The 17,779-nt window shown below is 45.4% G+C and overlaps 1 protein-coding gene across 12 annotated transcripts in view; it reads right to left on the reverse strand.

Moving 5' to 3' along the window:
- The window catches only part of LOC140396881 (cytosolic purine 5'-nucleotidase-like), a 139,522-nt gene that overhangs the window by 78,077 nt on the left and 43,666 nt on the right, over positions 1–17,779 (reverse strand). Inside the window, exons 1-2 of one of the 12 annotated variants that reach the window (XM_072485699.1) lie at positions 12,480–12,830; positions 11,142–11,288 (exon numbers count right to left, since the gene is read on the reverse strand). The exons of 5 other annotated variants lie outside the window; for them this stretch is intronic. In XM_072485699.1, the coding sequence (XP_072341800.1) occupies positions 11,142–11,288; positions 12,480–12,613 (281 nt within the window). In that variant the 5' untranslated portion in view covers positions 12,614–12,830. Of the gene's footprint in view, positions 1–11,141; positions 11,289–12,062; positions 12,332–12,479; positions 12,831–14,290; positions 14,332–15,020; positions 15,126–17,779 lie in introns of those variants that run through there. 6 more of the 12 variants (XM_072485698.1, XM_072485701.1, XM_072485704.1 and 3 more) reach the window with 6 other exon arrangements.

The following is a 17,779-nucleotide window of genomic DNA, read 5'->3' on the forward strand; positions in this document are numbered from 1 at the left end:
CGACGTTTCTTCAGCAAGTCCATCAGTGGAGCAATCACGCTACAAACCTTTTGCACAAATATTCGATCAAATTCACTCATGCCAAGAAATCGCATTATTTCCCTTTGTCTCGAGGGTATTGATAACTCCTCAATAACTGTTGGTTTCACATCCCGTGTGACCATTCGACGCTGTCCAATTATATGGCCAAGGAAAGTGACTTGGGCTTTTCCAAATTCACTTTTGGCTAGCGTTTATCACCAAACCCGCCTCCTGAAGTCGATCGAATAACTCCATCAGATGTTTCAAATGTTCTGTCCATGTCTGGCTGAAAATTACCAGATCGTCGATGAATACAGCACAATTGGGTAATCCTGAAACAACTTTGTTAGTTAACCGTTGAAATGTGGCTGGTGCGTTTTTCATGCCAAATGGCATAACTTTGAATTGGTATATACCATCTGGAGTCACAAAAGCTGAAATCTCCTTCGCCCTTTCGGATAAAGGTACCTGCCAGTAACCTTTAAGTAAATCCAGTTTGGAAATAAAAGTTGATTGTCCCACTTTCTCAATGCAATCCTCCAAACGTGGAATAGGATAAGAGTCCGTTCTTGTAACTGCATTAACCTTTCTATAGTCCACACATAGCCGTTGTGTACCGTCTGGTTTAGGCACCATCACTATGGTTGAGCTCCATTGGCTGCAACCCACTTCAATTATGCCATTTTTAAGCATACTCTCAATCTCTTTGTTTACCTGTGCCAATTTTAAAGGGTTAAGTCGATATGGATGTTGTTTGATTGGAACAGCATTTCCCACATCTACATCATGTATAGGCATTTTAGTACTTCCCAATTTATCTCTACAAACTTGCCCACGTGATTTCAATAACTCTTTCAGGTCAGTTTGTTTTTCCTCTGGAAGATAACTCAACAATTTGTCCCAATTTCTAAGAACATCTTCATTTTCCAATTTAATTTGAGGTATGTCAAATTCACAGTCATTTGGATTTGGTTCATCACTTTGAGTTAGAATCATTAAAACCTCCTTTTTCTCTCCTTCCCTTTCAAAGTACCTTTTAAGCATATTCACATGACACACTCGGTGAGTTTTCCTTCTATCCGGCGTTTTTACCACATAATTCACCTCACTTAATTTCCTTTCTATCTGGTAAGGTCCACAAAACCTAGCTTTTAAAGGCTCACCTATCTCTGGTAACAACTTTATCTCCACTGGAACTTCCGGGTGCGGCGATGACCAGCTGAGTCGCACATTTCGGCAGCTCCCTGTGAAACGGACTTTTGGGCTCTTGATAGGAGCCCCAACGGCAATTTTGACGGCTAAAAACACTGTGCGGTAAACCAGAAGGGAATCCCCCCTGGATACGGATGGAAAAAGGAGAGGGAAGTGGCCAGATTGCAGTGGATCCTTTAGAACAGCGGCAAGGAAGGCAAGCAAAAACCAAGATGGCGTCGGAAGGTGGCAGTTTAACATGGGGCCCTGAACAACAAGAGTTCTTGAAATGCTGTGTGGAAGAGATCAAAAAGGAAATGAAGAAAGAGCTGTTGGCCCCGATACCACAGGCGATCGAAGGGCTAAAGGAGGAACAAAAGACCCAGGAGCGGGAGCTTCGGGTCGTGAAGGCAAAGGCAGCCGAGAATGAGGACGATATACAGGGCCTGGTGGTGAAGACGGAGACGCAGGAGGCACATCAGAAACGATGTGTGGAAAGGTTGGAGGCACTGGAAAACAACGCAAGGAGGAACAACCTGAGGATTCTTGGTCTTCCTGAAGGTGTGGAGGGAGCGGACGTCGGGGCATATGTGAGCACGATGCTGCACTCGTTAATGGGAGCGGAGGCCCCGGCAGGTCCGTTGGAGGTGGAGGGAGCATACCGAGTGAGGGCGCGAGGACCGAGAGCAGGAGAAATTCCCAGAGCCATAGTGGTGAGATTCCTCCGTTTTAAGGATAGAGAAATGGTCCTTAGATGGGCGAAGAAAACTCGGAGTAGTAAATGGGAGAACGCGGTGATCCGCGTTTATCAAGACTGGAGTGCGGAGGTGGCGAGAAGGAGGGCGAGCTTTAATCGGGCCAAGGCGGTGCTTCATAAAAAGAAGATAAAATTTGGAATGCTGCAACCGGCAAGACTGTGGGTCACATATCAAGGGAGGCACCACTACTTTGAGACGGCGGATGAAGCGTGGACTTTTATTGTGGAAGAAAAACTGGAATGAGCGGGTTATTAAAAAGAACGTTCGAACAAAGTGGTGGGGCGAATGTGGGGGGCAAAGAGGGGTTTTATGTACTAATCCTGCGATGCGGTAACTTTTCTCTCTCCCACAGGTGGTGATGGGGAGGAGGGGAGGTGGAGGAGATGGGGCGTTGGCCATTGGGGGCGGGGCCAAGGGAGAAGCGCGGGCTTGGTTCCCGCGCTATGATAATCATGGCGGGAATAGAGAAGCAGGAAGGAGGGGGCGTCGCACGGTGCGAGCCGAGGTCACGGGGGGAAGCCGAGGTCAGCCAGAGTTTGCTGACTTCTGGGAGCAACATGGGGGGAGTAATTACGCTAGCGGGGGATCTAGCGGGGGGGGTGGGAGGGGGGAATTACTGGGTTGCTGCTGCTGGGGAGAGGGGGGAGCTGGTATGGGAGAGGATGGGCGGTGGGGCACCGCCTGGGGGAGATACAGCTGCGTGGGAACCGGGTGAGGAGCTGGAAAAAGGTGATGGCTAATCGACAAGGGGGGGGGGTAGGAAGCCCCCCAACTCGGCTGATCACGTGGAACGTGAGAGGGCTGAACGGGCCGATAAAGAGGGCACGGGTACTCGCACACCTTAAGAAACTTAAGGCAGATGTGGTGATGTTACAGGAAACGCACCTGAAACTGATAGACCAGGTCAGGCTACGCAAAGGATGGGTGGGGCAGGTGTTCCATTCGGGGCTAGATGCGAAAAACAGGGGGGTGGCTATATTAGTGGGGAAGCGGGTAATGTTCGAGGCAAAGACTATAGTGGCGGATAACGGGGGCAGATACGTGATGGTGAGTGGCAAACTACAGGGGGAGACGATGGTTTTGGTAAACGTATATGCCCCGAACTGGGGTGATGCCAATTTTATGAGGCGGATGCTAGGACGCATTCCGGACCTAGAGATGGGAAAGCTGATAATGGGGGGAGATTTTAATACGGTGTTGGAACCAGGGCTGGATAGGTCGAAGTCCAGGACTGGAAGGAGGCCGGCAGCAGCCAAGGTACTTAAAGATTTTATGGAGCAGATGGGAGGTGTAGACCCGTGGAGATTTAGCAGACCTAGGAGTAAGGAGTTCTCGTTTTTCTCCTATGTCCATAAAGTCTACTCGCGAATAGACTTTTTTGTGCTGGGTAGGGCATTGATCCCGAAGGTGAGGGGAACGGAGTATACGGCTATAGCCATTTCGGATCACGCTCCACACTGGGTGGACTTGGAGATAGGGGAGGAAACAAGAGGGCGCCCACCCTGGAGAATGGACATGGGACTAATGGCAGATGAGGGGGTGTGTCTAAGGGTGAGGGGGTGCATTGAAAAGTACTTGGAACTCAATGATAATGGGGAGGTCCAGGTGGGAGTGGTCTGGGAGGCGTTGAAGGCGGTGGTTAGAGGGGAGCTGATATCAATAAGGGCACATAAAGGGAAGCAGGAGAGTAAGGAACGGGAGCGGTTGCTGCAAGAACTTTTGAGGGTGGACAGACAATATGCGGAAGCACCGGAGGAGGGACTGTACAGGGAAAGGCAAAGGCTACATGTAGAATTTGACTTGCTGACTACAGGCACTGCAGAGGCACAATGGAGGAAGGCACAGGGTGTACAGTACGAATATGGGGAGAAGGCGAGCAGGTTGCTGGCACACCAATTGAGGAAAAGGGGAGCAGCGAGGGAAATAGGGGGAGTGAGGGATGAGGAAGGAGAGATGGAGCGGGGAGCGGAGAGAGTGAATGGAGTGTTCAAGACATTTTATAAAAAATTATATGAAGCTCAACCCCCGGATGGGAGGGAGAGAATGATGGGCTTCTTGGATCGGCTGGAATTTCCCAAGGTGGAAGAGCAGGAAAGGGTGGGACTGGGAGCACAGATCGAGGTAGAAGAAGTGGTGAAAGGAATTAGGAGCATGCAGGCGTGAAAGGCCCCGGGACCGGATGGATTCCCAGTCGAATTCTATAGAAAATATGTGGACTTGCTCGCCCCGGTACTGACGAGGACCTTTAATGAGGCAAAGGAAAGGGGACAACTGCCCCCGACTATGTCTGAAGCAACGATATCGCTTCTCTTAAAGAAGGAAAAGGACCCGCTACAATGCGGGTCATATCGACCTATTTCCCTCCTAAATGTAGATGCCAAGGTCCTGGCCAAGGTAATGGCAATGAGAATAGAGGAATGTGTCCCGGGGGTGGTCCACGAGGACCAAACTGGGTTTGTGAAGGGGAGACAGCTGAACACGAATATACGGAGGTTGTTAGGGGTAATGATGATGGCCCCACCAGAGGGAGAAACGGAGATAGTAGTGGCGATGGATGCCGAGAAAGCATTTGATAGAGTGGAGTGGGATTATTTGTGGGAGGTGTTGAGGAGATTTGGTTTTGGAGAGGGGTATGTTAGATGGGTGCAGCTGTTGTATAGGGCCCCAGTGGCGAGCGTGGTCACGAATGGACGGGGATCTGCATATTTTCGGCTCCATAGAGGGACAAGGCAGGGATGCCCTCTGTCCCCATTATTGTTTGCACTGGCGATTGAGCCCCTGGCGATAGCGTTGAGGGGTTCCAAGAAGTGGAGGGGAGTACTTAGGGGAGGGGAAGGGCACCGGGTATCTTTGTATGCGGACGATTTGCTCTATACGTGGCGGACCCGGCGGAGGGGATGCCAGAAATAATGCGGATACTTGGGGAGTTTGGGGATTTTTCAGGGTATAAATTGAACATGGGGAAAAGTGAGTTGTTTGTGGTGCATCCAGGGGAGCAGAGTAGAGAAATAGAGGACCTACCGTTGAGGAAGGTAACAAGGGACTTTCGTTACCTGGGGATCCAGATAGCTAAGAATTGGGGCACATTGCATAGGTTAAATTTAACTCGGTTGGTGGAACAGATGGAGGAGGATTTCAAGAGATGGGATATGGTGTCCCTGTCAATGGCAGGGAGGGTGCAGGCGGTTAAGATGGTGGTCCTCCCGAGATTCCTCTTTGTGTTTCAGTGCCTCCCGGTGGTGATTATGAAGGCTTTTTTTAAAAGGATTGAAAAGAGCATCATGGGTTTTGTGTGGGCCGGGAAGACCCCGAGAGTGAGGAAGGGATTCTTACAGCGTAGCAGGGATAGGGGGGGGCTGGCACTACCGAGCCTAAGTGAGTATTATTGGGCCGCTAATATTTCAATGGTGAGTAAGTGGATGGGAGAGGAGGAGGGAGCGGCGTGGAAGAGATTAGAGAGGGCATCCTGTAGGGGGACTAGCCTACAGGCTATGGTGACAGCCCCATTGCCGTTCTCACCGAGGAACTACACCACAAGACCGGTGGTGGTGGCTACACTGAAGATTTGGGGACAGTGGAGACGGCATAGGGGAAAGACTGGAGCCTTGGGGGGGTCCCCGATAAGAAACAACCATAGGTTTGCCCCGGGGGGAATGGATGGGGGATATGGAATGTGGCAAAGAGCAGGAATAACGCAACTGAAAGATCTGTTTGTGGATGGGAAGTTCGCGAGTCTGGGAGCGCTGACCGAGAAATATGGGTTGCCCCAAGGGAATGCATTCAGGTATATGCAACTGAGGGCTTTTGCGAGGCAACAGGTGAGGGAATTCCCGCATTTCCCGACACAAGAGGTGCAGGACAGAGTGATCTCAAAGACATGGGTGGGGGATGGTAAGGTGTCAGATATATATAGGGAAATGAGGGACGAAGGGGAGACTATGGTAGATGAACTAAAAGGGAAATGGGAAGAAGAGCTGGGGGAGGAGATCGAGGAGGGGCTGTGGGCAGATGCCCTAAGCAGGGTAAACTCGTCGTCCTCGTGTGCCAGGCTAAGCCTGATTCAGTTTAAGGTATTACACAGGGCACATATGACTGGAGCACGGCTCAGTAAATTTTTTGGGGTGGAGGATAGGTGTGCGAGGTGCTCGAGAAGCCCAGCGAATCGTACCCATATGTTTTGGTCATGCCCGGCACTACAGGGGTTTTGGATGGGGGTGACAAAGGTGCTTTCAAAAGTAGTAGGAGTCCGGGTCGAACCAAGCTGAGGGTTGGCTATATTTGGGGTTGCACAAGAGCCGGGAGTGCAGGAGGCGAGAGAGGCCGATGTTTTGGCCTTTTTGTCCCTAGTAGCCCGGCGCAGGATATTGCTAATGTGGAAAGAAGCCAAGCCCCCGGGGGTGGAGACCTGGATAAATGACATGGCGGGGTTTATAAAGCTAGAGCGGATTAAGTTCATCCTAAGGGGGTCGGCTCAAGGGTTCACCAGGCGGTGGCAACCGTTCGTCGAATACCTCGCAGAAAGATAGACGGAATGGGAAAAAGAAGGCAGCAGCAGCAGCCCAGGATCGGGGGGGGGGGGGGGGGGGTGGAGGAGGAACCAGAAGGACTCTCAGGGTTGTTAATATATACTGTATAGTATGTATAGGTCGTTGCTACAGATAATTATATATTGGACTGTTAAATTATATTTTTGGAGTGTTACCTGTGACAAGGCAGTTGCCAATTAGGGCTAGTTTTTATTTTTGTTATTTATTATTTATTCATTTTTTGTTTATAAAATAGGTCATTGTTATTTGTGTTGTTATAATATTGTGTAAAGGATGCTCAATGTACTGTGTTGGTTGACCAAAAATTTTCAATAAAATATTTAATAAAAAAAAACTTTATCTCCACTGGCAAAACTACAAACTTTGGATTTCTTGTCCGCGACCCGTTTCATCATATTTTGTGCAACTTTTAAATGTTGTCTAGCCAATTCACCTGCTCTATTTAATCGTTCCCTAAAATTTGACACGTAATCCAATAATGCAAGTTCTGATTTCTCACTCACCAATTTTTCCTTCATCAATTTAAGTGGTCCTCTTACCTCAGGACCAAAAATTAGTTCAAAAGGACTGAATTTGGTTGACTCATTAGGAGCATCCCTAATTGCAAACAGTACGAATGGAATTCCTGTATCCCAATCCTCTGGATAATCTTGACAATAAGCCCGCAACATTGTATTTAATGTCTGATGCCACCTTTCTAACGCTCCCTGCGATTCTGGATGGTATGCAGTTGATTTAAATTGTTTTATTCCTAAGCTATCCATAACTTCTTTGAATAACCTGGAGGTAAAATTTGATCCTTGATCCAATTGTATTTCTGTGGGTAGTCCATATCTAGTAAAGAATTTAAGTAACTCCTCCACAATCTTTTTAGCAGTAATATTACGTACTGGAATGGCCTCTGGAAACCTAGTAGACACATTCATTATAGTCAAAAGATATTGATTCCCACTTTTTGTTTTAGGAAGCGGTCCTACGCTATCAATTAGGACCCTTGTAAAAGATTCCTCAAATGCTGGAATGGGTATTAAGGGCACTGGTTTTATCACTGCTTGAGGTTTCCCTATCACTTGACATGTGTGACATGATTGACAAAATTTAACTCCATCTTTATGTAGTCCAGGCCAATAAAAATGTTTCTAGATTTTAGCTTGAGTTTTCCTTATTCCCAAATGACCTCCCACTGGTACCTCATGTGCAACTCGCAACATCTTCTTTCTATACCGTACCGGCAATACTACTTGATGAACTTCTGCCCACTTTTCATCCGCCTGCATATGTAAAGGTCTCCATTTTCTCATCAAGACATCACTTTTACGGTCATAACACTCTGGTATACACACAGATTCCTCTTCTGTGTATGCTTTCTGATACATCCAGTTTATTTCTACATCTTTCTGTTGGAACGCCGCCAATTTTCCTGAACTAAAAATATCCGCCTCATCCTCCACCTGTTCTTGTTCTTTTTCAACCATCTGATTCAAAAATCATTTCTGATAATTGCACTTCAACTTCATCTTCACTCTTTGATTTCTCCTCTTGTCTTAACCTGTGACTTTGCGACCTTGTTACTACACAATCCGGAGAATCCCAGGATATTCGTCCTTCAACACTTCAGTTGTCTGATTTTCCACTGGCTTATCAACCACACTAGGCATCACTCCCACCTGCAATCCAACTGGATCATTACCCAAGATAAACTGTATTCCTGAACAAGATAGTTTCTCTATTGCTCCTACTACCACTTCACCACTCTTCACTGGACTTTCCAACCTTACCTTATATAATGGAACACTACTCCTCTCACCCTGAATTCCACATATTACCACCTTTTCTGGCAACATTCTTCCCAAACTACATAACTCCTCATCTCTTACCATTAAAGACTGACTAGCTCCCGTATCTCTTAAAATTGTGACTTCTTTACCTGCTCCTCCTGATACACATGAGTAAACTTTACCCACACAAGTAAATTCTTGAAAGAGATCTGGCACCTTCTTATCAATCACCTCTTGATCAGGCTGTACAATCTTCTGCACCTCCTTCGCTTCACTTGGGCTTTCCTTTCCCACTTTAACAAACCCTACTGTCTTATCCTGTTTTACCACATCAGCCTTCCCAGTGCTTTTCTTCAACCACCAACACTGTGACTTTACATGGCCTAGTTTATTACAGTGAAAACATTTGAAACTTTTCATTTCTTTTCCACCCTCCTGGATTTCTTTTTAAATCTGAGTTACACTCTCCTTATTATCTCCCATCAGATCACCTTTACCGTTTCCACTTGAGTATTTCTCATGTCCCCAGTTTCTATCCATCACCGGCTGAAACTGATGTCGAAAACCAAGCTTTGATTTATTAACTAATTCATAATCATCTGCCATTTCTGCTGCTAACCTCGCACTTTTAATCCTCTGTTCTTCCACATGAGTTCTCACTACATCAGGAATTGAATTTTTAAACTCCTCCAAAAGTATAATTTCTCTGAGAGTTTCATACGTTTGGTCTATTTTCAAAGCTCTTATCCACCTAACAAAATTACTCTGTTTGATCCTTTCAAACTCCATGTATGTTTGACCAAATTCTTTTCTTAAATTTATAAACCTTTGTCTGTAGGCTTCTGGCACTAGTTCATATGCACCTAAGATGCATTTTTTTCACCTCCTCATACGTCCCAAATACCTCCACCGGTAGTGATGCAAACACTTCACTAGTCCTACCTATCAACTTTGTTTGAATCAGTAATACCCACATGTCCTGTGGCCATTTCATTTGTTTAGCTACCTTCTCAAATGAAATGAAAGAGGCTTCCACTTCCTTCTCGTCAAACCTTGGCAATGCTTGGACATATTTAAATAGATTCCCACTAAGCCTTCGACTTTGTCGCTCTTTCTCACTGTCTTCATCACTATCATCCAACAGTACGTTTCCCTTTACGTCTGCCAATTTTAAGTGACTGTCATGTTTCATGGCCATTTTCCGAAGTTCAAACTCTCTCTCTTTTTCTTTTTCCCTGATCTGTATCTCCCTTTCTCTTTCTTTTTGTTCCGCTGGAGCTATTCTTTCTTTTCTCCTTTCTTCTCTCTCCTTTTCTTTTTCCTCTCTATCTCTTTCTCTTTCCGCTCTCTCTTTCTTTTTCCTCTCTTTCGTATTCAAGTTTGCTTTAATTCATTCTCATGTTCAAGTTGCTTAATCTACAATTGGGTCTTTGCCATTTCTAATGAGTCAGACTGTATCTCAAGCAACTTTAAATGCTTGGCCACCGCATCTTTGCGCATTTTGGCAGGTAATGTTAACTGCAATATTTTTGCCAAATCTAACTGTCTGCTTTTAGTCTCTGTCCCTAAGGTACTGCGTGTGACCATCTCCACCCCCAAAAACCTCAGAGCCTCTGGAAGAGATATTGTCCACAACACACTCCCTACTTAAACTTAAATACCACACCTGAAAAGCAACCACAATCTGCTCACCCCTCACTGTCTTTAAGTTCACTAAGCCAATCCAAAAGATAGACTTTTATCCCGGACGAGCCCCCAATTTGTTATGGGCCAGGGTCCAGAGAACCCCAAAGTGATCATGGAGTTTACTTGACCCATAACTTTTAACAGATTGTGGTATGGGGAGCACACGGCCCACTCTACAGGTATGGTACAGCAGAAATGGAAAAGTTTTTTTTGAAGCAAAACAATGCTTATTCTATGAACTCAAGTTAACCTTTTTAAAACATACAGTGAACATCTTAGCAACCATTAATTCAAATAAAACCCCCAAAGACTACAACACTAAGTAATCCTTTAAGCTTTCCTTTTAACATCCATACAACTTAAAACACCTTTTACCAGAAGCATATCAGGTTAAAGTCACTACTGTTATTAGTTTTAAATCACCAGGATCGATTTACAGTCTTTAGATTACAGAGAGAGATTCATAACCTTCTGGCTGTGACTGCAGCTATCCAGCTCTGTCTGGCTTCAGCTCCAACACTGAAAATGAAACTAAAACACACCCTGCAGCAAACAGCCTAAAACAAAAGTAAAAAGCTGACAGATAGCCCAGCTCCATCCACACTCTGACATCACTGATAATACCCATTTCTTAAAGGTCCATTTCTTAAACACCCATTTCTTAAAGGTACTCTCACTACAGATATTGATATACACACCCATTTATAAACACCCATTTCTTAAAGGTACTCTCACATGACTGTGGTCAGCCCCTTGATGTTGCACAGACAACCAGTTGGAACAATGGCTAAAGATTGATGCTTGGAGTGTCAGCTCAGTTGGTAGCACCATCAACTCTGAGTCAGAAGGTTGTGGGCTCCAAGTCCCAGTGCTGCATGCTGGGCACAAAACTGAGGCTAACACTGCATTGCAGTACTGAAGGAGAGCTGCACTGTTAGAGGTGCCATCTTTCAGCTCAGAAATGTAATGGCATGATAAAAAATGCCATGGTTCTATTTTGGAAAAGAGCAGGAGAGCCCAAATTTAGTGTGCGAGCGAATATTCACCGCTCAACCAATGCTGCTGAAGATGATTATCTGGTCATTAATATATTACTGGTTGTGGTATCATGTTATGTGTTAAGTGGTACTCTGATTCTGACATTACAATTGTGACCAAACCTCACAAGTACTTCATGGCGTTCAAGCTCTTTGGGATGTCCTGAGGTTGGGAATGGCACCAGCTCATCCATTGAAACCAGCCCATCAAAGTTGAAACTCAAAAGTACTTGCCATTCATTTTGTGTAACTTCAGAATTGATATTCGGCCTGAGGCAAAACAGATAAAAATAGAAAATGACAAGCAAACTTTCCTGCAGTGTTTCCACCGGGAATCACATTCAGGTTAATTCTCCCGAGCAAAATTTCAGCTGGCTCTGCCACTCCTGATCATTCATTGCATGATGAAAATAATAAACTGAATGGACATAAATATGCACAATATGGAAATCAACTTTTCTTGTTGAAACCGTCCTGACATGGAATTCTCTTCCCCAAACAACTGAATTCTGCGACTAAGAGTTTTTTTCCGGAGATTTCAAAGGTGCTGCAAATAGTTATTTCATGAACAATTGAACACATTCTGCAGTATTTCTTAATGTTCCTTGCCCTACTACATTTAAATATTTCTACTTTGCATTTTAGTTTTTTTCATTTTCCGTGATTGAACCAAAACAAAACTTAGTCTGCACCTTAAAGATGGTCAATGCTTGTCCATTTAATTCCCTTTTTCCTAACTTCTTTCCACATACATTTGCCACTGAGAATTCTGTATGGTAGCAGCTGCTCATGCTATACAGTGTTAAAAGGTGCACAATAAATTCGAAAATTGTGGCTTTAAAATGTCTGAACTAGCAAAATAATCTTAGCTTGGGTTTAAGGTAATTCTGCTGCATTTTAAACTAAATGCAAGAGGGGCTTTGTACGATGTTGCAGTTATTGTTCTCTAAGAATACGTTTCTTTACAGCATCATAACTTTTACGAAATGAACAAACAGAAATGCAATGCAGGTGATTAGTTGGTGAGCTGACTTGTCTCCCTACCTGGAGTGCTGAAGAGTTGAGAGTATGGGAATGTTAGTGCTCAATCCAAAACCTGAAGCTCAAGAGGTTGTTGGCAGCTTTTCTAATTCGGAAGGTCCACAATACTTTCACAAAATAAAATTGTTGAGGATGTAAAGTTCCAAAAGAACCCCATGTTATTTTTCAAAAATCTAATTTATATAATATACAGTTGTGCTTTGCCATTGTTTCCACTCTTATGAGTAAACCGAGGAGACAAGACCCAAGACTACTTCAAACCAACACTGTTGCCATTATGATGTACACACTACCCATCTAGACAGCCCATACTGATATGCAAAATGTGAAAATATATGAAGCGAAATGACTTGTGTAATGTCATTCTAGACTTTGGACTCTGAGCGATTATTAATACACCATGTCTCTGAACAGTATTACCTGTGTTGATAATCTCGTTTCAGAAGTCGACAATCAACCTGATGACAATCCCCTGCACTTTGGAAGTCGGTGTGATTCTCTTGAGTTGAGTGTTGATTGTTGTGCTCTGAGCATTCGCCTGTTACACTCCCCATACTTAACAACTTCCTTCAATCTTTGTATGCTCTAAGCTTCCAGTGAAGAGAGCTGGTTAATCAAGCCAGTGCCTTCAGCCTGTGACCATTCCAGCAGAAATTAGCCAATACTGTTACAGCTTTTCATTTCTAATACACTATCAGTTGAACCCAGCTGGAGGCTCCAGTTTATCACTGGAGCTGCGTGCTCGCTCTGACAGGGAGCTCAGCACGTTCCAGCAGCTGCTGCAGCACGTCGAACAAACCCTTGACGACCTCCTGACGATTGCGTGACAATAAATAGCCCGACACTATCTCCACTGTGCAAACCTAGCCCAAGTCTAGGGACAAAAACTTGCACAATCTCACAAGACCCTCCCATCGACTGGCACTCAACAAAACCCAAATCCAATTATTTGCAGGTGTTTTCACACTTCCTCACTTCAGCAAATGTCAGGCACCTTAGATGCAAGAAAATCTGTTTAACACGTCACAACATGTTATCATAAATACTTTATCCAGCGATTAATTGGTGCAGTGCAGTAACTGATCCTGCAAAACAATGGGCCAGCGGATGTTGTCTAAACAGCGTGGCTACTTCTAAAGAATGTAAAATGTTAACCCTTTTTTTCATATTTTTCTTTTCTGCCTCAACTTTTCTGTTATTCCAATTTTACTTTCCCTATTTCTATTTCTCTTTCTGTAACTGATTTGAAATTCAATTTTCTCCTGAAGATTCAGTCCTGCTCAGTCCATTGGCGGGATTCTCCGCTGGCGGGATGCTCCATTTTACCGGCAGCCCAGGGGTTTCCCGACGGCATGAGGCTGCCCCACAATGGGAAAACCCATTGACCAGCCGGCGTAACAGAGCATCCCGCCAGCGGGGTGAGGCAGAAGTGTGGCGAGGTGGGACGAAGCATCCCGTCCCATCTATTTCTTGATTTTTTTTATCATTGCTTTCCCTGTTCACTCAGGTCCTAGATGCCAAATTTCCTTAGCTCCTCAGTTACCAGCTCACACTTGCAGCACTTTGGTGGGCAAAAACGTTTGAGCAGAAGGATGCAGGAGGAACAAGGCTAATTTTTTTCTTTTTTCTTTTATTGTTTAAATTTTTTTTTTAAATTTAGAGTACACAATTATTTTTTTTCGATATGGGGTGCAATTTAGCGTGGCCAATCCACCTAACCTGCACATCTTTGGTTTGTGGGGTGAAACCCACGCAGACCTGGGGAGAATGTGCAAACTCCACACGGACAGTGACCCAGGGCCAGGATTCGAACCCAGGTCCTCAGCGCTGCAGTCCCAGTGCTAACCACTGCGCCACATGCCGCCCATCAAGCCGAATTAATAACGGATTGCTTTCTCACCATTTTGACCCAATATTAATTCATACCAGTGATTTACCTTCTCCGGGTTGTTTGGTTTCACTAAAACGTTTATTTAACACTGGTTAAAGTAACAGAGAAAAGCTTTTCACCAGCAGAACCAGTGCTTGATACTTTGGAACGAAATTCCTCTGAAAGAGCTTTAATCTATTGAATTTACTTGACATCCTTTTGATCTGATCAGCTGCTTGTGTGGATCAGAGGATTAAGAGATTAGATCTATTCAAAGAGTTTGTCCTTAAAAATTAAAAAAAATGAGAGCAGTGCCACAGCATTTACCGAATATGTCACTAGAAACAAAACATTATCTCACGTTCACACACGTTCCAGAAAGTCTTCCTCTTTGCTCATTCTCTTGACACTGAATTCTAGGCCAAATGTGTAGGACAGGAAGACCCAGCCCATTGTGGAGGGGTCTGAGATCCAAGCTCATTTAGGCTAAAACAAAGTCCATCAAATGATTTGCCCAAGTGGGGTCAGGTTGGCAACTATCTCCAACCACAAGAGCAGGGCAGTCTAGCTGGGATAAAACCAGTCAGGTGATGTTCAACAGGAATGGTCTGATCGAATCACATCACAACAGGGAACCTTCCTTCATTTTATTCACAGATAAAAGACACGTGTTAAATAATGTGCTGTGCAGCACAAACACTTGCACTGCAGCTTTCCAATGATGAACTCCATAGCCTATAAGTATTTTTAAACATGACCTGCAGTTCACATAAGCAGGCTCAGATTAAGTGAAAAAAATTTCATTAAGCACCAGTGAGATTTTGTCTTTTTAACTGCAAAATACAGTCAAATCAGTTCACAGTCAGTTGGAAGTTTTAGCTAGTTTATCGGACATGGTCAATATTTAACACAGAACATAGATTTTCCACCAAGGTCACTTATATTGCATGGAGTTTTTCAAATTGTATTCACTGCCTTCTCCTGAGCACTTCTGCAATTCACAAACTATTCAAATGATTCGGAATGCAACAATGAGGAAACATTAAATAAAAGTGTGTCTGGCAAGCAGCCAGGTCTTTGAATGTGCTCACCTCTGATTACTGCAGAGAGATTCTCTGCCCATGTGTTCAGACGAAGGGGCCAACCAACCCCATCTCAAATCTTCGTGGGCTTGTGTACGGTTCAAGCTATTGCTGATTTTACGACTCTCTGCCCAAGCCCAACACTCTTGCAGAGATTACCACAAAATGAGACAGTGTAACTGCCAAAAATAAACTTAGATGGTCATGTACAAATATTCACCATGGACACTACAGAAGACAGACAGCCCTTATGAGGCTGGATGAAAGGCTGGAGCACAAATCCAAAAGCTCGGAGAAGAAAGATCACGTTGTCAGGTATTTGAGCAGAGGAATCATGTCCAGCTCCAGCCTTAGCCCTCATAAGCAGCCCCGCTGGGAGGGTTAGCAGCTAAATTGAGGAAAGTGGTTTATAATTCCTGCCGGTTAATCTGCAGCATTAACCTCTCTCGTTTTTTTGTGCCTGGCTTGTCCTTAACTGGCTGCTTACTGGAAGGTGGATCTATCACAGCCGAGAAACAACACTAACTAACATGACTTCAGATTGATGCAGGGCCTCAGCAGGGAACGCCACAGCTGCACTTAGTCCCGTTTTCTGCACTGAGGGGCCCCACTTGCCTGAACTCCTCAGTGTAGGAGAGATTGGGACATCATTTTGAAATGGCGCTCCGATCTCTCGAGTCCCCACCGCAACCCCCGAACCCTCCCAAAGCCCCAACTCAGCTGTAAGGGGGTCCTCGGGGCTCTCCGTACTTCACCTCACATGCACATGGCACTCACGGGCCCGATTCCCATCAGTACAAAAATGCCAGCTTGGCTCCTTGGCAGTGCCAGCCTGGCACCCTGGCAGTGCCCTTCCCATCTGACAGTGCCACCTGGATACCTTGGCAGTGCCAGGCTGGCTCCAAGGTGGCACTGCCAGGGTGACAGCCTGGCACCAGCAGTACCAGGGTGCTATCCCGTCAAGATGGCAAGCACCTGGGGACCTCCGATTTCCTGTGAGACCCCCATGAGTGCTGTTCCACCTGGTCCCCGTTTGTGATTCCCAGTACTGAATGACGCTCGCCCGAGGTCTGCAAGGCGAAAGGGATAGATAATACCTCGGTTACCTCAGGGAACTGAATATTAGAGTGAGACTAGCTGTCTTGATCGAATCTGCAGATTTGCCAAAAAGCGATCCCACCCAAAACATCTCAACGTCCCGCGAAATTAAGTTGGATCTTGCGAGCCCAGTAAGCCAGCTAAATTCCAGGAAATGAAATGAAATGAAAATCGCTTATTGTCACAAGTAGGCTGCTTCAAATGAAGTTACTGTGAAAAGCCCCTAGTCGCCACATTCCGGCGTCTGTTCGGGGAGGCTGGTACGGGAATTGAAACGTGCTGCTGGCCTGCCTTGGTCTGCTTTAAAAACCAGCGATTTAGCCCAGTGTGCTAAACCAGCCCCATTAGGAGTGAGGTCTCCCGACATCTACCGGCCACGTTGTACCATGGCACGCTGACTTGCAGGCGCAACATGGCCGGCAGGTAGATCGCATCCCTCGACTCCAGTCCTGTTGAGGAAGATGATAAGTTCCATGAACACTTCCTTGTCACCTCAGGAATTGCTCCTGAAAGCTTTCTGAAAACACAGCATGTGCTCCACTCGCTATAGCTCCCCTATATCTCCAGCAGACGGCAGGATAGAGAGGGTGATGTGGGGGTAAATCATCTGCCCTCCCTGATGCACCAGCTCACCAGCAAATCTCAAAAACAAATCTCAGTATTTTCACAAACATCTCCATAGTAGATCACAGAATCAGAATCACACAGTGCAGAAGCGAGTTTTCGACTCATCGCGTCTGCACCAACATGTGAAAAACACCTGACCTACCTATCTAATTCCATATACCAGCACTTGGCCCATAGCCTTGGAAGTTATGATGTGCTAAGTGCTCATCCAGGTACCTTGCAAAGGATATGAGGCAACCTGCCTCAACCACCCTCCCAGACAGGGCATTCCAGACCATCACCACCTTCTGGGTGAAAATGTTTTTCTTCACATCCTCTAAAACCCTCCTGCTCCTCACTTTGAACTTGTGACCCCTCGTAACAGACCCTTCAACTAACCAGACCAGCTGCTCCCTATCCACCCTGTCCATGCCCCTGATGATCTTGTCCACCCGAGTCAGGTCGCCCCTCAGTTTTCTGCTCCAATGAAAGCCTCCCAAGCCTATCCAACATCTCTTCAGAACCTAAATGTTCCATCCCATGCAGCAACCTGGTGAACCTCCTCTGCACCACCTCCAGTGCAATCACAACCTTTCTGTAATGTGGCGACCAGAACTGCATACAGTACTCCAGCTGTGGTTTCAGAAAAGTTCTATACAACTCCAACATGGCCCCTGCTTTTATAATATATCTCTCAATTGATAAAGGTAAGTGTCCAATATGCCCTTTTCACCATCCTGTTAACCTACCCTTTCTCATTCAGAGATTTGTGGAAAAACACGCCAAGGTTCCTTTGTTCCTCGAAACTTCCCAGTGTTATGCCATTCATTGAATAATTCCTTGTCAAATTGTCACAGGCACCTCACTTGTAAGTTGAATCATTAGATGACTCGTCCTTTAAATAATGCTCGTACGCTTGGGTGGTGGTGGAAGGGTCCGTTATCCAGCTGAATGTATGTTCAGCAGTGAGTGATGGATCACCATGGTCCAAGTTTCAAAGATGTGCATCGAATCAGTGGAAGACTTACATTATGCTCCAGATGAGACTGACGCAGAGGGCACTG

The sequence above is a fragment of the Scyliorhinus torazame genome, chromosome 20 (genome assembly GCF_047496885.1).
Source record: "Scyliorhinus torazame isolate Kashiwa2021f chromosome 20, sScyTor2.1, whole genome shotgun sequence".
Lineage (NCBI taxonomy): Eukaryota > Metazoa > Chordata > Chondrichthyes > Carcharhiniformes > Scyliorhinidae > Scyliorhinus > Scyliorhinus torazame.